Source organism: Periplaneta americana, chromosome 17, assembly GCF_040183065.1.
Source record: "Periplaneta americana isolate PAMFEO1 chromosome 17, P.americana_PAMFEO1_priV1, whole genome shotgun sequence".
Lineage (NCBI taxonomy): Eukaryota > Metazoa > Arthropoda > Insecta > Blattodea > Blattidae > Periplaneta > Periplaneta americana.
The window spans coordinates 16,008,727-16,030,919 of NC_091133.1; the positions used below are offsets into that span (position 1 = coordinate 16,008,727).

General features: G+C 39.7%; 1 protein-coding gene across 3 annotated transcripts in view; it reads left to right on the forward strand.

The window, feature by feature from the left end:
* Positions 1-5,131, forward strand: part of LOC138692962 (zinc finger protein 665-like) — a 130,305-nt gene extending 125,174 nt beyond the window's left edge. For all 3 annotated transcript variants that reach the window (XM_069816384.1, XM_069816382.1, XM_069816383.1), the window contains exon 5: positions 1,334-5,131. In XM_069816384.1, coding sequence (XP_069672485.1) covers positions 1,334-3,251 — 1,918 coding nt within the window. In that variant the 3' untranslated portion in view covers positions 3,252-5,131. The remainder of the gene's footprint in view (positions 1-1,333) is intronic.
* The last annotated feature ends 17,062 nt before the right edge of the window (positions 5,132-22,193 follow it).

Here is a 22,193-nt window from a genome sequence, read left to right on the forward strand (position 1 = left end):
GACGCTAGATAACCACAGCAGTTGATAAAGCATCGTAAAATAATCCACTACACAAGAAACCAGTACCATTCTTAGTCTTATTCTTGTATAGCTGGACTCATCACACTTGCTGTATTAGTAAAAAAACAAGGCATGGAAGATTATGGTGAACTATATTTAATGTTATACACTCCATATGAAGTAGATAGGACTAAGAATATATGATCGCTACAACTGGAGTGGGGCACTGTCAGAATCGTATATGTCTGAAATAATTCTAATGGAAACATTTGATGGTATTGTCCTGATTCGTTGCTACCTCTGTTTCAGAGTTGTTTTGAATAACCACAGATGGTACAAAATGTGCCATAATTTAAAATTACGTAGGAACCAAACAATGTAAAATCAGGTTGAATTATTATTATTATTATTATTATTATTATTATTATTATTATTATTATTTAGCAATTTTCTCTACTTCGTTATTGATGTATGACATAACGAATTTCTTTCACTTTTTTTTGTGGTGTTTTAAACTTTTCCCCCAATAATGTCACCATAGATACACTCCTTCATCTTCCTTTCTGCAATAATTCACAAAATTGTTTTAATGCAACATATTTCGGTCAAGATTGAAAATTAATATCCTTGCCACCTGGTGTGTACCCTTTGTTCTGAGTGACTGTGTAAATAAATTAATTTTGATTCTTCATCAGCAATTTAATAGATATCGTTTTGAATGTCCCGGTCAACTTCGTACTTCTGTAACTGTGGAAATTAATGAATTAAGGTAAAAAGGTCACGTGTATCTTATAGATGCTTGCATAATAAGTTATATTTAAGGAATTAATTTTTTTCCGTGAAACTGTGCTTGAGAGTCTTGTCATTTAAATTTGCATTCTACCTCGGAAGATGACAGATAATGCAAAGAAGCATATTTAGAATTTCACAATGTTTATTCATGATTATGAGAATATTTTATTCCGTTCTGTGGTGAGATTTAACTTATCTGATATTACAGAACATAATCGTTAACCTCAGAAAGTTACTCATGTGTAGAATACAATTGCGTGACTGGCTTAATGTAAGATTAATTTTTTCCATGTATTATTTTCAATGCCTATTCCCTAGCCTGCATACCTTGTCCAGCCATCTATACTGCCCACCTATGTAGGGTGACAGTGATTACATATTATATGTCACTAATGATAGATTTAATAAAGGTACACGATACTAAAACCTTTGAACATAACATGAGTGTGACCCCTAGTGTTTAAATGTGATTCCTAAAAAATTTGAAATAAATATATATTGATAATGACTTATATAGTGTGATGGTATATTTCTTTTAAAGTTTTGCAGAATCCAATTACACAACGATATTGTCAGAGTGTGAACGTTTTGCACGTGAAGATCAGATGACTGTTTGTGAGGATGGGAGTCATTCTGTTTCTTCGGGAAAGAATTTTCGACCTCATACTGATGAAAAGTATTGTAAATGCGATATTTGTGAAAACTGTTCGACTTCGGATAATCTGAAAAAATACACCTTCAGTCACACAGATGAAAAGCCCTCCATTTGCGATATCAGTGGAAAGAATTCCTTGCACCAAATACCTGTAAAATATAATGAACTTCTGGACAGAGACGAGGAACAATTCAAATGCAATGACCGTGAAAAATGTTTTTCGCACTCGAGGGACCTAAAAAGTTATGAACATCACCACACTGATGACAGACATCTGAAATGCGATGTTTGTACAAAGTGTTTTAAGAAATCGAAAGACCTGAAAGAGCATAAAATTTTACATACTGATGAAAAACCTTTACAATGCGTTACGTGTGGAAAGAGCTTTAAGCGTCGGAGCAAATTGAAAGACCATATGGTGCTGCACACCGGTGAGAAACCATTCAAATGTGATGTGTGTGGAAAATGTTTTGCTCATTCAAATAACCTTAAAGCTCATGAACGCTACCATACAGGTAATAAACCATTCTTGTGCGATATTTGTGGAAAGTGTTTTTGGCAGTGGAATCATCTCAAAAGACATAGACATCAGCATACTGGTGACAAGCCTTTTAAATGTGATGTTTGTGAAAATTGTTTTTTTGAGCGACATAAATTAAAAATCCATCTAAATCAGCATAATACTGAGAAACCATTCCATTGCAGTGTTTGTGGCAAGTGTTTCACGGATTCGAGTAGCCTAAAACGACATGAAGGCCAACATACGATTGAGAAAAAATTCAAATGCGATGTCTGTGGAAAGTGCTTCCAGCACCATAGTAAACTTAAAGTGCATCAGTTGCAGCATAGTGGTGTGAAACCATTCAAGTGTGATGTGTGTGGAAAGTCATTTCTTCATTCAAATACCCTGAAAAATCATGAACGCTGCCATACTGACAAGAAATCATTTTTGTGCGATGTTTGTGGAAAATGTTTTTGGCAGTGGAACCATCTAAAACGGCATAGACGGCAGCATACAGGTGAGAAACCATTTAAATGCGATGTTTGTGGAAAGCGCTTCTTTGAACGGCGTGATCTAAAAACCCATCAACAGCATCATACTGGTGAGAAACCGGTCCAATGCAGTTTGTGTGGCGCGTGTTTCACGAATTTGAATAATCTAAAAAGACATGAAGGCCAAAATACGGATGAGAAACCTTTGAAATGCGATGTATGTGGAGAGAGTTTTCGGCAGGTGTGTCAATTAAAGATACATATATTGCAGCATGGTGAAAAACCTTTCAAATGTGATGTCTGCGCAAAGCGTTTTACTCACTCAAAATCTCTAGAAAGGCATGCAAACTTTCATTCTGTCAAGAAGCCGTTCATGTGCGATGTTTGTGGGAAATGTTTTTCGGTGTGGAATCATCTAAAAAGACATAGACTCCAACATACTGGTGAGAGACCGTTTAAATGCAATGCTTGTGGGAAGTGCTTCACAGAACGGCGTAAACTAAGAATCCATAATCTCCAGCATAGTGGTGAAAAACCATTCCAATGCGGTGACTGTGGGAAGTGTTTTGCGGAGTCGCGGAACCTAAGGAGGCATGAATTGCAGCATAGTGGTCAGAAACCATTCAAATGCGATGTCTGTGGAAAGTGTTTTTCACGTTCGTGTTATCTAAAAAGCCATAGTCTTCTTCATACTGGTGAGAAACCATTAAAATGCGACATTTGTAACAGGCGTTTTACACGGCCTAGCGCCTTGAAAAAGCATATACTCCTAAAACATAACACACACCAAAAACTTGACATCCCGTTGTGAAGATTTTTTTGGCAGAGGAATAAAGTAGATAGCCAACATTTGCAGACGTGGAAGAGTATTTCTTACATTTTGATTTAAATTGGTGTATTTCTTTACGCTGTATCAGCTGTAATTAGGGTCTGATTTAAATGATTGTGATAAAGCGAGCGAAATGAGTGCAGGATCGCGTGTCAAAATTACCCTACATATGCTGTTGATGGGGTGAGGTAAAAGCCCGGGAGCAAGAACAGGTAGTTTGTCCCAAGGACGATTTGGACCGAGTCCTGCTCTTTCACAATCAGACATGATAACTGTTACAGCGCAGCAGTGGACTTCCCCATGTGCATCTAATTGACTAGACCAACCGAGCACTGTTGAATAGGTGTGTCACTGTATGTCCGGACTTTGGTGTGTGAATGCATGGGTAACTACTTCAAAATTGTATTATTATTATAATGTTCTACAAGACTACAAGATTAACATGCGCCATAATTAACTCATCAAAAGAAGTGCACTGAAGTAACTCAAGTTGTGCCTGGTTCTGGCGAATACCCAATTATGTTTCAGTTCTGGCGCCAAATATTTTTCTGAGCTTACTATAGGAGCACATACTATTCAGGATATTCAGGATGATATGCTCTTTCTGTGAGATAGGTTCAAAAGAAAACTTCAAAGATTAAGTCAGGCGAGAAAAATATTAATTTAATTAGGCCGAAATCAAATAAATTTGTGAATCTACAGTGACATTTATAGCCTTTACATATATGTTGGAACATTGTCTACCCATTATGATGGTGAATTAGAAGCAATCAATACAGACTTGAAATAGCTTTGTCATCACATACATAAATTTAACACAGTGCTTATACTTATTTATTGTAAATCTGGACTCCAAGCATTAATATCAAGTCCTCCAGAAAACAGACGAGTAAGAGACATTTTTTTTGCTCTTAAAATTCTACATGGGCTTCGGAAAGAGGTAGATTTTCAATGGATACCCTCACACTGTGGAGTAGTAGGTAATGAGAAGGCTGACTTCCTCTCCAAAAATGGAACAAACATCAAACTCATAATAATAGGTACAAGCTCTTTTCATGCTTCAAAATTTAGTATCAAACACATAGTCCAGTCCTTTTGTAAATAGGAATTCCAGAAGAAAAATGACGGCAAATCTTAAATCCTCCTTTTAGACAGTAATAACATTCCAGATTTACCACGAAAAAAGCCTGTTTCTGTAGTTTGCTTAACCAGACATGATTGTCTCACCTCTCATCTACATCGAATTAATATTTACCAGCAACCACAGTGCTCTCTCTATAGAAATAAGAACTCCATCATGAATAAACATTTGCTACAGTGCGCAGCAATAAAGAAAATAGATGCTGGTTTACCATTGCAGCCCACCGAATATTATTGGGATACCCACAGGAGAACGGAAGAATTGCAAGCACCTTAGCATTGGTCACCAACAACAACATATAAGTTAAATCTTTCTTGATTACACTGAATACACATTTGAATATATTACGAAATTCCTCCTGTACAACAGTTAATGAAATAATAGCAGTGTTCCAAATACATTTACTAATTTCGTCCAGTTCTATTGACTACACATGAAGTAATAAAATATTATGTAGATGTTCCTTGGATTCACTTGATTGTGAGATACATGAAAACTTTTGTGTTCTACTTTGCTATACTGTTTGCCTTAAATAAACTATAATTTAAATAATATCAAAAGCTCGGTGCGTTACTTGATTGTATTGAGTGAATAATAACACTTAATTATACTGACTTACATTATTTAAACAAAAATGGAAATAACGTGAAAATTTCTAGTACGTTCACTTCATTATATTCAGTGACAATAATTCAAAAATAAATTATATAATTTGAAAACATTAATATAATTAACTACAAAGGGCTTCCGGACTGAGCTGCCATTGTGCATAAATAGCTTGATTGCTGATGAAAATGCTGTCCATCAGAATATCCAGTGAGGTAGTACTATTCACAAGTTGAACAATTATATGTTTCTAAACTATTATTATTTGTTGTAATTGTTCTAATTCCGATTATTTTTAGGATTATTAATATTGTTATTATTAATTTATTATTATTGTTATTATTATTATTATATAATAATAATAATAATTATTATTATTATTATTATACCTTAGGGGAGACCACTGTACCTTTGAACAATTTTATTTTAAATATAAATCATTTATATTTATTTATTTCGAGTTGCAAATACATACAATAAGACAAAAAGCATATTCTTTATCAAACCATGTCTCTAATATGCATGTTAGACATCACATTTTCAACTTTCAAAGAAAAACAAAAATTTGAAAATTTGTTCAGAAGTATATGATGATCATGTACCATTGAACACACCCTCGTGTACCTTTAAACGCATCGTTACTTAAGTGAATTTTTAAGGAAACTTAAGAAAAATTGTTCATCACATCATAATACAAGTTTATATTAATGGAAAAGTTCTAGAAAGCATCAGTCTGTCCATTGTCAATGTAATTTAATTTGAAAAATGATATGAAAAAATTAATAACATCTCCAGTGTCATATAATCACTTTAAATTAAATTCAGGGCTGTTGCAGAAATCAACTTCAAAAATAAGTTGCCCATGCTGTCTTCAGGAGGTACCGTATTTCATTGGTTTTGGTAGTTTCATAACGATATCTACTTCATTAACGTCAAAAAAGCCCTCTCTGCCCTAGATAAATTTATTTCCTTTATCCCTTTCAAATATTTCACCTGATATTCAGTAGCCACATTATCAGATTCTAATATTTATCCTACGTAATGATCAGGGATGTTCTTTTGTTTAAAAATTGAACTAACACAAAGTTACCAACCTCGTAATTATCACTTTGAAATCCCCCTTTCGTTTTCAAATTCATCTATATCTTCCAAAATTTCAGCCACCATTTCATCATCTCCAATGCTGCTATCTTGCAAAACCATAACATCATTTTCTGAATCGCTGTGTAGAACCTTTTTCGTAACTTTCTTACTTTTTTTTTTGGTTTGTTTGAGTTTGCTTTTGTTTTAAGTTGTTGTTGCTCATACCTCATTCTTATTTCTTCATTTTCAAGACTATTTATCTTAATTCTTGATCTTCATGGTTTTCTTCCTCTGTTATTAGAACTTCCTGGGGCAGCTTTGGGGTAGGACCGAATTTACACTGGAGAAATAGGGCTATTTTGCCTATTGAATGCCTCTTCCACTGGTGTTGATGGATGTGTGAGGTATAATTCAACTTGCAATAACGAATTAGTCGTCTGGTGTGTTTATAGTTTTCACTAAACAGAGTAGCTTCTGATGTGTTAGGCACACTTTCATTTGGCATTGCATTAACTGGGAGTGGGCAGTCTGTTACAAAACATCCTCTGGTTTTGTTAAAAAGATTTTGTTTTTGTGTTGCTTCATGAAAAGACGCATCCACTCCTTCCCAGCTATCTATCTCATTAACATCCCACTGACATGCAGCCTTCTTTTTATTTGCAATTGTATGCCAATTCTCTAGCAGATTTCTTACTCAAACCAAAATTCATTTTAGCACAGGTTTTTAAATAACCAACCAATACTTCCTCCTCCTCTTCAGAGAAAACTTTCTTTGTATCACAGCGAATATTGTATGAAAGTGGTTCACTTGACCCCGAGTTTTTGTAATTTTTAACATGTTTATGAAGAGTCCCCAATTTAACTTTCTGAACTTTGGAGGCTTTATGCAATGATATTCGTATGCTTGGTAATTGCAGCAATTACAGCATTCATTGCATCTGTATCAATATGATCCCTCATTTTGCCAGTTTTACTTCTTGGTATTGTCGAAGTGGAATACACAATAATAAAAATAACTTAAAATTTGGTAAAAATTCAAGTGACGAATAATTACGCGTGTTACTTTTTCAGTTAAGAACTTATTATGACAAGATGGTACAGTCTATATAATTATTTACTAACATCTTGTACCTATGAAAGGTGTTCATAAGTACATTACGTAATAGTGTTCAAAGGTACAAGACAATGCCTGCTTTAGAAAAAACAATACTGTTAGGTTTAGGTTAGGTTCAACAAGAATACTTATTACAATGTATTGCTCACAATATTGTAGACAACCAAGCTGTGATATCAAATATTTGAAGTTAAACAAAGCATGAACACAAATAAATAAAAACTGAGGCAACAAAATGTTCATTTTCAGTGCTCAAAACATAAACTTGATGACGAAGACAAAATGGCTGTGAGTAAAAACCTTTAACTACAACACTAGTGCACTCTGGAATTTACTTGACAAACTAGTATCAATGGCAACCACAGAATGACATTGTTAGTAAAAAAAAAGTTCCAAGTGTTCAAAGGTACACTATGTCAAAGGTACAACAGTCTCCCCTACTCTATGGTGATGATCAAGTCATAATTTCCAAATCAGAGGATAATTTACGAAAAGGATTATTTACATTAAATAAAATACCGGTATTATAAGATTTTGGGATGGAAATTTCCGCACTAAAATCAAAAGTAATGGCTTTTTTAGGACAAGACCCAGTCAGAAGTAAGACAATACACAATAACCAATCCCTCGAACCAGTACAAGATTTCCATTATCTGGGTTGTGAAATATAAAAATGAAAAAGATGTGAACTAGAAAATTACGAAATTTACACAAATTCTAGGAATAATATGCAAAACATTAAGAGCTAAATTAGTACAAATATCTACAATATATAATACACTAGCATTACCCTCCCTTTTATAAGGAAGCGAGATTTGGACATTAAAGAAAAAAAGATATGAACAGAACCAAAGCAACGGAAATGAAATTTTTCAGGACAGCAGGACATACTCTTTTAGACCGAAAAAGGAATGAAATTTTAGAACAAATTAGAAGTGGAGTCAGTAGAAGAAAAAATCAACAGATACAAATTAAATTGGCTAGATCATGTAAGAAGAACGGATAATTCAAGAATCCCAAAAATTATGATGCAGTATAAACCTAGAGGACATCGTCGACCAGGAAGACCTTTTAGAAGACTGCTAGATGGGGCCGAAACAGGTCTACAGAGGCCTAATTCGTGAAGGATGATGATGATTATTATTATTATTATTATTATTATTGTTATTATTATTACTAGTTACTCTTATTTTTGTTACTACTACTACTAGTAATACTACTGTTACTGCTGATTGAGATTCTGGCTGATTTGTACATTTATTGTCAGGCAGTACATCTCACTTGACAATATGTGTCAGAGAAAAACAATTTTATTGTTTGTATGCATCTGAAATCTGACTATACTAGGGGCACAAGAAATTGGCGGGTATAGCGAACCCCTCATTCACTACTCCGACTCCTATACCCCTCAGAACCTGCTTGGTGTATGGTCCTGTTCCAAATAACTTACTCCTCCATTCACACATTTTGTGCTATAGGAAAACTTAAAAGAACATATAAAATTATAACGTGATTTCTAGTAATTACAAATACCTATATATATATATATATATATATATATATATATATATATATATTAGAGCTGAAAACCGGGGTTCAAATCCCGGTGCCGGAGAGTTTTTTCTCCATTCCATTACTCTTTCATCGTATGATGACAGAGAATATCTGCATGGAAATATCATATGTACTTCGGTACATTAAAATAATATATATGATATGCGTAAAATCACTTCATGATTTAAGACGGCGCTTATTCCGTCGGATCCCGGCCAACTAGTCACTCATAACGAGTGCACCTCAGCACATGTGTGGACTTCAGTCCTACGTTCATAGACACCTATGACGTAGTGCAGAGGGCGGCCACTAGAGAGAACCCAAGAGTTGGAACTTAAACTGAGACGATTCTGTCCGACGCCGGGGTGGGTATCCGGTGTGGCTTAGTGGATAAAGCATCAGCACGTAGAGCTGAAAACCCTGGTTCAAATCCCGGCGCCAGAGAGATTATTTCTCTGTTCCATTACTCTTTCATCGTACAAATACCTGATTTACTGAATATTGTTGTTTTGTTTAGTCAACTGTCCGAACACAGATCTCAAACTCATAAGTGACAACAATAAAGCATAACTAATGAGGTAACTAAGCCAGAAGATAATGGGTTATGGTGGCCAGTTCTCTTTCCACCTCCATTGCATACATCGCTGAATAGTAACATATTACACTAATCAGGCTTTAGATGATATTATCATTTATAATATTTCGCAAGTTAGCCATTTCACAAATGTAATAATTATAATGTAATGTAAACCTAATACGAGAAATCAAATATTTAGCATTACACACAGTTAGTATTTTGTTTTTAACTGTTTTCAGAATATTGTATTCAAATAGTAACTACTAAATAATGTTTATACAGTTATCAACTTTCTGAATCATGAGGAAATTAAAAATTAAAATGCAAAAAATTTAAAAAATGTACACGTTAAAGTAACATGAACGAATTTCGTAATAAAAAAAATACTTATGTATTAGAAGCACACTTAAGAATGGCTTAGCTTAACAAAACAGATTACACAATAAGTACGACTAAAAAAATCGTTCTGCACAGGTTCTCTTAACTGATGTGGAGAAACACTACACGCCTTGTCAGTGGCTGTCTGCGTTGATGATAGGACACTTTTAATGTCGTCACAAACTTTAAGTTCTTTCAAGAAACAACATATTTGATAAATAATCAGGACTCGACTGAGACATGAGAGCGATTACTTGGATGATTAGTATTTAAAAATACTGTTTATTATGTTTACGATATATTTTTTAGAACAAGCTATAACACAGTAATATCACAGACGAGCACTTGTCAACAACTAGCATTCGAACTCAGCGAGAGGAAGGTCTCTTTGTGGAGAAAGAGTGGAGTGAGTAGTTTCCGCACAAGACCAAAAACCCGCCTATTTCTTCTGCCTTTACTATAGTGTAATATGTAGCTAATTGGTAATGTCTGCAATGGTGAGGGAAAGGAACTGACCACCCTACCCCATTATCTCCCAGCCTAGTTACCTCATAAGTGGTGCCGTGGTATCATTTATGGGTTTCAGACCTGTCTTCGGACAGTTGACTAAACAAAAACAACTATTACTGCTGTCGCTGCTGTTGCTATGCAAAACAAAATGTACCTACTGAGTTTCAGACACTCATATATTTGTTATAATTATTTACGTGGCACATTTTCCAGGCACCTAATAGAGTTTGGTATAATGAAAACATTATTGGCAGTAATAGAAATTGATAATAAAAGGTAAAAGGTAAAGGTAACCCCGTAACATGCCATGAAGACACTTGGGGGGCATGGAGGTAGAGCCTCATGCTTTCCATGACCTCGGCACTAGAATGAGGTGGTGTGGTCGGCACCACGCTCTGACTGCCTTTTACCCCAGGGAAAGACACGGTACTCAATTTTATAGGAGGCAGAGTGAACCTCGGGGCTGTTCTGAAAGTTTGGCAACGAGAAAAAGTCCTGCCACCACCTGGGATCGAACCCCGGACCTTCTTGTCCGTAGCCAGCTGCTCTACCAACTGAGCTACCCGGCCGCCTAGAAATGGATAATATTATATATATATATATATATATATATATATATATATATATATATATATATATATATATTCATTTATTTATTGGGAGGCCGAGATGTAGATGGGAGCATAATATTAGAATGAATTTGTGGGAGGTGAGATATGATGGTAGAGACTGGATTAATCTTTCTCAGGATATGGACCGATAGTGGGCTTATGTGAGGGCGGCAATGAACCTCTGGGTTCCTTAAAATCCATAAGTAATAGAAATTGACAAAATGAATACATAATCACTTCATACAACTAATAACAACGGGTAAATACATTCTGACTCCATGGTATTAATAGCAAGTAGTAAACATACTCTCACATTAAAGTACATTATGACTTTACTATGGTACTAATAGTAGTTAATCACCTAACAGACCACGTATGAACTCCACCGAACAGGATCGAACCTCGGAGCCGCTCTGTGCGACTGGCGTAACATAAAGTTCACAAGCTATGAGTGATGGCCACTGGCGCAACGTAAATTTCGCAAGCCATGAGTGGAGGAATGATCCTTACACACTGTAGACAATTATTGTTGCTCCACAGTGGATTCTAGTGAGGAAGTGGAAAAGCACGTGCTCTTCTGTAGCATCGTCTTTTACATTGGGAAGAGCATTGTTATGCCATGCTAATTTAAGGGATAAATTACGGTCGTCATATATAGCAACTGTCATGAGTTTCATATCAAGTTTTACGGACAACACCAAATATTATATAGACGTCTTTGACGATGTGTATCGAGTATAAGTAGAAATTTCAGTAAGAGAATCAGATTTTAGAGCTCACAATACACAGGAATGTTCTGTTTCAAACGTCCTAAGATCTGAACTTGTATAATGTGTATTTATTAATTCTACTATATGTGTATCCGTTGTGATTATTTTGTCGTACTATTATATATGATTTTTTGTACTCTTTGCTGTATAGCCTGTAATTGATCATTATGACATCGTTCTGCATCACATGGCATACAGGGAAGTATGTGATCATTTAGCGTCCTAAACACTACTATTATATTGCATACTAGTCGTACGTACGTACATGTTCGTAAATACCACTGTTACATTGTACGTACTAGTCGTACGTGGCTCTTCCAGTGAGCTCTATGCTCATTAGAGTTGGGCAACACGATTCTTTTTCAGAAGTCGATTCCAACGAGTCAATCATACATTACGAATCGATTCTAACGATTCGTTCACGATTCTTTTCAGTCTGCGATTCCAACTAGTCTTTTGAATCGTCAACGAAGGACTCGCAGGACACTTTCCTTTGCAAACCACGCGTAGAACAAAAACGTTCTACATCTCTTGCATAGATGGCATAAGAGGCAAAACATTGGATTGTCTCTTTCTCATTGGCTGGAACCATTCAGCATGACCTCCATTAGTCTACAAAATTACCCAACATAATGTTTCTAAATTATAATTTATCAACTGAACCTTATTATGAAATACATTTTTTGCATTACATCTCTATTTAACTATGCAAATTTCAGGTTTGTGTTCATTATTTTCCATACTTAATAAATGCAGTATTTTGATTTCACTCTCGCTCGGGAGCATTCGGCACGGTTCGGAAATGTCCGTTGACAGGTTACATCAAACAAGTAAATAGAATCGTGGGTTACGATACCATTAGTGATGGAGGAAATAAATTAAATACCGATATATTGATATTGTAATACATTGAAAACCTAATTTCGATAAACGATATATATCGCAGAAAATATACCGATATATCGAACGATTATCGATATATCGCTATTCCGTAAGCAAATTGCATTTTCAGGCGTACATTTACTGTATTACAATAAAATTACTTGAATTTTAATATTCCTTTTTACCATTGAAATTAATATCATAACAGTCAAAAGCATAAATGTAAAATTGTAACAATAAACAATACATTTGCAATATCATATGATGTGGGTCCAAACCCAAATCAAAATTATAGTGGAGGCAAGGGAGCTTAAATGATATAGTCGGAAAGAATTAAGTGAACTCTACATAGTTGAGTATTTTATATTGGAACACAATTCAATTATTCTAATGTTATATAGGATTCAATCCAGGACACAGATATAATGTTCTTTTATAACTAACAACGTAATCATTTTTAAATGTAAATAAAGAGAACTTGTAATTATTTTTGTATCTAAGTAAATCGTACTTAATGTTACAAGTTTTAACAAATTTCACAGTTGATTTGATACAATCCTTCTATAGTAAGTTCCCATTGCAAGTTATTGTTACACTCCAACATTATAGGGACAGAATTTTTATGCACTAAAAGATATAATAAGAAAACAGAATTTCAGAACTAGGTTGTGCATAGAAATCATAGACGTAAACCATGTCACGTCGGTATTAAATCCTTGTTTCTCTTTCCATTTCAGAATATAGAAATAAAAGTTTTCATACCCGTTTTGAGGTCAGGATGGGAGTTGCTCTCCTGCCTTGGAGAAAATTAACAACAATATTGTGACAGCGACGTGAGATTCGAACTCACGACCAGCGTCCCGCGAGAGAGAGCATATCGCGCGGGCTTCATGAAGCATGAGGAATGGCGCGCGGCGGAGAGGGGAAAGGGCCAACGCGGCGAGAGAGTGGAGCGAGAGTGCGCGCGCAACTGCTGCATACGCAGTGAATGGGAACGGACCTTCCCGACTCTTCGAGAAGTCCGTCGAAGTGGAGATATCCAGATAATTCTCTACACACCTGTAGAAATTTCTCGCAACTATGATTTTGCTATAAAAGAAGAAGCGCCAGCGAACTCGAGAGTTTTTCAGTTATTCAGTCAGTGAGTAAGCCAGAGCAAGCAAGCATGCCAGTGTTGTGTACCGGAGTTCGACTCGAGTGTGCGTCCGCAACTGTATCAGCATCCGAAGGCCTGAGTTCGAGTGCAGTGGACCGCAGTTGGAGGGACCTGAGTTCGAGTGCAGTGGACCGCAGTTGGAGGGACCTGAGTTCGAGTACAGTGAACTGTCTCTGAAGGTCTGTGGTTCGAGATACTGTGAACTCGAGTGACTGAGATAGAAGAACTGTGAACTGAGAACTGATAGTTCTGATTTGTAAATAGTGCTTTGTAAATATTAGTTAAGATTAACAGTTCATTGTTGTTCGTACTAGTCCAAGTAAATTGTCATTGTTATCAGTGGAGTGCTATAACGAATACTGTGTTGAGTGAAAATCCAATTGTTGACGAGAGCGTTTAAGGCGAATTGTAGAAAGGAATTATTGTTGTGAGGAATAAATTACATTGTTGTTACTAATAAAATTTACATTGGTGTCAGAATCGGGACATTATCGACAATGGAGAACCTACAGCAGATCCTGCAAGCCATCGCGGAAATGAAAGCTGAAATGAAAAAGGACATAAGTGACGTAAAAGCTGAAATGAAAAAGGACATAAGTGACGTAAAAGCAGAAATGAAAGACGACATGAACGACATGAACAAGCACATTAGTGAGGTTAAGAACAACATAAGTGATGTGAAAACAGAGATGAAAAGTGACATAAGTGAAGTGAAAGGCGACATAAGCGGAGTGAAAGATGACGTCACTACGCAAATTGAAAGCGTTTCGGCCCACGTAGATGGAATTGTCGCCATCGTGAAAGACGAACTTAAGGCCGATTTGGACAACCTAAACAAGAATTTTACAACTATAAACGAGACAGTAACCGAATTGAGACAGGAGGTAGACCATTTCGACGGAAAAATCCGCGCTCTCGAACGTCGTGAAGAGGAACGAGTGTGCTGATGGACCAACATGCTGTAGAAAACAAGCACATCCTCGCGTTGATGGATCGCCAGGCTAGAGAACAGAAACAGATAATTGCCGAGGAAGTTCAACGGGCCGTGGAAAGATCGACGACAGAATTGAGGACCTCATGTAGTGGCCATGTGGAACCATCGCCCTCAGCCAGGCATTACAACGTCAAGACGCCGAAGTTCGACGGTACGACGTCTTGGGCGATATTCTGTCGCCAGTTCGAGGCCATCGCAGAGCACAATGGGTTGACGCCGGCAGAGAAAACTACTCAGCTGCTGGCCGCGCTTCAGGGACAGGCGTCGGAGATTCTTCACAGCGTTCCAGAAGATGGGACAGCCGCTGAGATAATGGCGGCCCTGGAGGGACGTTATGGTGACCATCAACTTGCTGCAGCATTTAGGACCCAACTAAAAACGAGGGTCCAACAGTCAGGCGAGTCCCTACAAGAATTCGCGATGGCGGTGGAACAACTGGCCCCTAAGGCCCTCAGGGGCCTACCTAATGATTTCATCGCTGGAGAGGCGGCCTACACCTTCGGCAGCGGAGTTCGAGACCCGGAAATAAGACAACAGCTACTCTTAGCAGAGCATCGTACCATCAACGCAGCTCTGGCGGCGGCCATCAGGATGGAGGCAGCAAAGTTCACGGCGAACGTCTCGACGTCGCACCGGACTAGGAGCGTCGCGGCGGCCGACGTCGAGGAGCGTCAACCGAAATCACCCGAGCGACGAAGACGAGGATTGCCTACCTGCTGGTCCTGCGGCGAGCCTGGACACCTGAGGAGGGACTGTGACCGATCTGGTCACAAACAGGAAAACTAAAAGGGGCCGATGCGATGAGGGGCACGTCGGCGCCGTCATCACCATCCCCTCGGCTGATCTTGAAGACGGTTAACAGAAGATGCGACGATGGGCTGATTGCTGACGGATGGATAAGAGGCCGCCCATGCAGAGTACTGGTAGACACCGGGGCGTCGATCACCATCGCCAGACCGGAAGTCGTGCGTGGCCTACCTGGGAGGACGCCGCTGCGCCGATATGAGCTACGTACTGCCTCGGGCGAGAGCCTGCCCATCCAGAAAGAGGTTTTCCTGGATTTGACCTTGGGAAAGAGGAGACTGGAGATGTGGGTGTTCGTCGCCAACATCACTGAAAACGTCATCCTGGGACTCGACGCCATGCGGATCTTCGATGCAACGGTGGACGTCAGGCGCCGTATCCTGCGTTTTGGTCAGAATGAAGTGTTCCTCAGGGACGTCGAAGACCAACTCATGGCAAGCAGACTCACCTTGGAGAATCATGTGACAATCCCGGCAGGCTGCGAGATGGTGGTGACGGCAAGACTGGACGGACAACCTAAGAGAAACCTGCTCCTCGATTCGCAACCAACTCCGATAGATGGGGTTTATGTGGTCAGATCCCTAATCCCGAATCAGAAGGTGGTACCGGTGAGAGTCCTGAATGTCACCAATCGGGACAAGGAGGTGCCTAGCGGAACTGTACTAGGTAACGTCGAGCCGGTGGTGTCTGTGGCGTCTCTGGCAGAAAACGAGGAGTGTCACCGACCACGTCCAGATCTAGACCCATCACTGAAAGAGCTGGCTCGAGAATTGCCGGCGAATTTAAGCAAAAGAGAAAGAAGACAAGTCCACGATCTACTGACAGAATTTCAGGACGTGTTCAGTCTGTCTGAAAATGACTATGGGAGAACGGAGAAAGTTCAGGACCACATCGACACCGGAAATGCTCGCCCAATCAGACAACCTCCTCGACGCGTCCCTCTAGCGAAACAGAGGGAGATTGACAGCCAACTGGAGGGCATGAAAGCAAGAGGAGTCATCGAGGAATCCTACAGCCCTTGGTCATCACCTGTGGTGCTGGTGAAGAAGAAGAATGGGGACCTGCGTTTCTGCGTGGACTACAGAAGACTGAATGACGTCACCAGGAAAGACTGCTTTCCCCTTCCACGAATTGACGACACCTTGGACACCCTGGCCGGAGCAGAGTGGTTCTCGACGTTGGATCTCAAGTCAGGATACTGGCAGGTGGCGCTACATCCTGAGGACAAGGAGAAAACGGCATTCTCTACAGGCCAGGGACTATGGCAGTTCACCGTTATGCCGTTCGGCCTCTGCAACGCCCCGGCTACATTCCAGAGACTAATGGAGTCCGTAATGAGAGGCCTGACATACGACACCTGTTTGCTGTACCTTGATGACGTCATCGTGGTGGGCAAAACTTTCGGCGAACAGCTGTTGAACCTGAGGAAAGTGTTCGAGAGACTGCGACAAGCCAGACTGAAGTTGAACCCGAAGAAATGTCATCTATTGCAGAAGAAGGTCAACTACTTGGGACACGTAGTAGGGACCAACGGAGTGGCCACGGACCCGGAGAAGCTACAAGCCGTCAGAGGATGACCGACAACGAGGGACAAACAGGAGTTGCGCCGCTTTCTCGGCCTCTGCACTTATTACAGAAGGTTCGTAGCTGGGTACGCCAACATCGCTAAGCCTCTAACCCAGCTGACCGAGGAGAAACGACAATTCCAGTGGACGGACGAGGCGGAGTCATCCTTCTAGTCACTGAAATAGGCGCTCTGCACTGCTCCTGTACTGGGATATCCCATCCCTGGAAGGAAGTTCACGCTCGACACGGACGCTAGCAACGTAGGCATCGGCGGAGTACTCTCTCAGGAACAGGACGGGCAAGAGAGGGTAATTGCCTACTTCAGCCGAACATTGTCCAAGGCTGAGAGGAACTACTGCGTGACCCGTAGAGAACTTCTTGCTATTGTGGAAGCCCTGAAGCATTTCCACAAATATTTGTATGGCCAGGAGTTCCATCTGAGGACAGACCATTCTGCACTCACCTGGCTATTGGGCTTCAAGAATCTGGAGGGGCAGACCGCCCTTTGGGTTCAACGACTGCAGGAGTACAACTTCACCTCCGAACACCGACAAGGGAAGAAACATTCCAATGCTGATGCCTTATCACGACGCCCGTGCCCGGATGGCTGTAAACACTGCCTGAAAGTAGAAGAGCGGGATGGCGCCCACGCAGACCGAGCAATTGCCGCCCAGCCGAGCCCAGGATGGGATAACGCCACCATAAGGAGGGAGCAGCTGGAGGACCCAAACATTGGACAGCTACTACGTGATGTGGAGTCCGGCCAGAGACCAGTATGGGCCGATATCGCCAACTGTAGCACCACTTACAAGAGCTACTGGGCCCAGTGGGAATCCTTCACTGTCAAGGACGGTATCCTGAAGAGGATTTGGGAGTCGGCCGATGGAAGGACCCACATAGAACAACTTGTCCTGCCCAGGAGCAAGGTGAAGGAAGTGCTGGAGGAGACTCATGCTGGAGTGACTGGAGGCCACCTAGGAGCCAATAGGACGCTGGACAAGTTAAGGCAGAGGTTCTATTGGTTGCATCAGAGAACCGACACGGAACAATGGTGCCGAAGATGCGACACCTGTGCAGCCAGTCGCGGACCAAGGACCCGCAGCAGGGGAGCCATGCAGCAGTACAACGTGGGAGCTCCTTTTGAGAGGATCGCCATCGACGTTGCTGGACCGTTCCCGGTCACGGATCGCGGGAACCGCTACCTGCTAGTCGCCATGGATTACTTCACAAAATGGCCAGAGGTGTACGCGATTCCCAACCAAGAGGCTTCGACGGTGGCCGACGCGCTGCTTGACAACTTCATCTGCCGATTCGGGGTGCCCCGGGAATTGCATAGCGATCAGGGGCGCAACTTCGAATCCAACCTGATGGGAGAATTGCTCGAGCGTCTGGGGGTGCATAAAACCAGGACCACTCCCCTCCACCCACAGTCCGACGGCATGGTGGAACGATACATCAAAACCGTGGAGGAGCACCTGCGGAAGGTGGTGTCCAACCATCAACGAGACTGGGTTGCCAGAGTCCCACTGTTCCTCTTGGCCTACAGAGCTTCGGTCCACGATACAACAGGGATGACACCGGCAAACATGGTCTTCGGGAGAGAGCTGCGCCTGCCCTGTGATCTGCTGTTTGGCACGCCACCCAGCGCCGACCAACCAGCAACTGACTATGTGGCAGAACTCACCGAGAAGTTGAATGGAGTTCACCAACTGGCCAGAGAACACCTCAAGATGGCCAGCGACAGGATGAAAGTGCGCTACGACAGATTAGCCAACTCTGCAGGATTCCAGGAGGGCGACCTGGTGTGGCTGTATCGACCTACCAGGACCAAAGGAAAATCACCAAAGCTGCAGCGTGCTTGGGATGGACTATACCGCGTGGTGACCCGGATCAACGACGTGGTGTACGGCATCCAGCGACAACCTCGAGGGAAGATGATGGTGGTGCTTCTGGACCGATTAGCAGCCTACCAAGGGACTGCCCGGGACGAGCAGTCCTAAGGAGAGAGCAATGTGACAGCGACGTGAGATTCGAACTCACGACCAGCGTCCCGCGAGAGAGAACATATCGCGCGGGCTTCATGAAGCATGAGGAATGGCGCGCGGCGGAGAGGGGAAAGGGCCAACGCGGCGAGAGAGTGGAGCGAGAGTGCGCGCGCAACTGCTGCGTACGCAGTGAATGGGGAACGGACCTTCCCGACTCTTCGAGAAGTCCGTCGAAGTGGAGATATCCAGATAATTCTCTACACACCTGTAGAAATTTCTCGCAGCTATGATTTTGCTATAAAAGAAGAAGCGCCAGCGAACTCGAGAGTTTTTCAGTTATTCAGTCAGTGAGTAAGCCAGAGCAAGCAAGCATGCCAGTGTTGTGTACCGGAGTTCGACTCGAGTGTGCGTCCGCAACTGTATCAGCATCCGAAGGCCTGAGTTCGAGTGCAGTGGACCGCAGTTGGAGGGACCTGAGTTCGAGTGCAGTGGACCGCAGTTGGAGGGACCTGAGTTCGAGTACAGTGAACTGTCTCTGAAGGTCTGTGGTTCGAGATACTGTGAACTCGAGTGACTGAGATAGAAGAACTGTGAACTGAGAACTGATAGTTCTGATTTGTAAATAGTGCTTTGTAAATATTAGTTAAGATTAACAGTTCATTGTTGTTCGTACTAGTCCAAGTAAATTGTCATTGTCATCAGTGGAGTGCTATAACGAATACTGTGTTGAGTGAAAATCCAATTGTTGACGAGAGCGTTTAAGGCGAATTGTAGAAAGGAATTATTGTTGTGAGGAATAAATTACATTGTTGTTACTAATAAAATTCACAATATTAAAACAGTAATAGATAAACCTCCCATCTGTCTCACGTTCGCTCACACTGCATGTTGAAATTGGAGCTGCATATTAAACAGTTTGAATTCGAATTACAGTCCAGCCAATTAGAGCAAGGTATTGAGTGAGGTTACACAAATATGTAACTGTCCACCTTCAATAGCGCCATCTCCCGGGAACTATCAGAGTTGTCTAGTGTGGATTTTGTTGATAATGATAATTCCACAAAAAAATCGATAAAATTATGAGAAAACCGATATATTATACGATATATTGAATCAAAATTTCGATATCGATATATCGCTATATCGAAACGAAAATATCGATATTTCGTAAAGACCGATATATCGTTCCCATCTCTAGATACTAGAGATGAGCTTAAACGATATTTTCAAATATCTGTGACAACTGTGACTGTGACAATTAAATATCTGTGACTTTTATCGGTGATTTTGTCACACCGATATTTTACATCGATACGTAGCATGAATTACACAGATATTTTGTCACACCGATTAAAATTAGCAGGAAATATTGAAGAGCAGTGATATATGAATACGATTTCTCTATACACACCACTCATGAGTGACTTATATGGGAAAATCCAACAAAGAAATTATATACATGTACCATTAACAAATAAATACTTACTTAACTGAACAGTAACATGTAAAAAGTTAACCTCATGTAACAAGAGGTTATATTATAGATATTGAACCAGTTGATCATTTTTAAATGTAGTTGGGTATGGAGAAATTGAGGTTATATGATTATCCTAATCGTTTTAAAAATTGATCCTTTTTATTGTATATAATATAATGGATAAATTATTTTATGTCGTGCATTAACATTATAATATTGAGTCATAGAATAAAAATTAATGAAACATAAGTATTTGGAAAAACATTGGAAAATAATTACAAAACAAAATAGTTGTTCAGACAGGATTTTACACAAGATTAAGTACTGGTAACCAATGGTGTTATTATTGAAATCGTGTAATAAGTACATAATTTATAGTAAGATGGAGAAACTACCGCCGGATTTCTGTTATTGTGTCATTCGCACGCGCAAACCTAAGACGTAGAGGAGAAAATATGTCACAGAGTACTGAATGCGGAGAAGATTTCGATAGCGATATTTTGTCATAGATATTTCGCGTCATCAGTCACAGGTTTATCTGTGACAAAAAAATACCTGTGACAAAATATCGGTTTGTGAAATATCGGCCATCTCTACTAGATACCATGTCAGTTCGTTACTATTGTTATGAACGACGATTCGTTACGATTCTTTATTATTAGTCGTTCGAATGAACGTTCGTTCACGAATCGACCCAACTCTAATGCTCACTGGCCTGTTCCAAAACACCACTATTACATTACATACTCCTGTTATACAAAATACTTGCTGTTACAAAAATACTCGATATTATGGAACTACATTACGAGTTATGACTAGACATCGGATTTTTAGGCACTAAAAATTGCAGTTTTAGGCGCCTAAAATAAGCTCAAAATTTGTAAAATTAGGCTCTATTTTAATGAAAATAGGCATTTTAGGCACATCAAGGTATCATACTTATTTCTTTCACTGAAATTTTTAGTTATACACTAAAATACGCACAAAAAAGTATGTTTAAACATTAAAAAAGAATACTATATTATATTTATAAACAGAGCTGCACAAATTTAATATATTGAAACTAATGAAATAATGATTATTGATATCAAGATTACTCATTTTAAGTTATTGAAATTCAGTTCCATGCTCAGACATTATTATAATTATCTGCGCAGTACACCACCAGAATTTTTTCTAAATTCTCCACAGTTAACCTTTGCCTTTTGTCACTGAGAATCATTTTGAAAGCAGAAAAACTTCTTTCAACCGAAACTGATGTGAGAGGCGCAAATTTTAAATTAGGTACAATAGAAACATCAATACTTACTGGAACATTTACACTTTTCCCCGATATCACTCTTGATACTTTTTCCAACAATGAAAATCCTACATTCTTATTTAATACGTTGTCCCACTTATTTTTAACTTTTTTCCCAGTTTCGCCCAAAGCAGAATGTATGTTCACTTGAGCTTCGGATTATAGAGTCTTCAGAAAGGATAGAAGTGAAAAGGGAGGGGGAGTTTTCGTTTGTACTAAGATAGAAATAAGTAGCAATCTTCTGTGGATACATGAGGAAGTTGAAATATTGAATGTTCAGATAAGAAATGGGCGGGAAACCTTAGATGTAATAGCATGTTACAGACCACCCAGTGAATTAAACAATTTAACTTTGCTCAAACTAAATGAATATCTTAATACAGTATCAGAAGACCGAAACGTAGTAATTGCTGGGG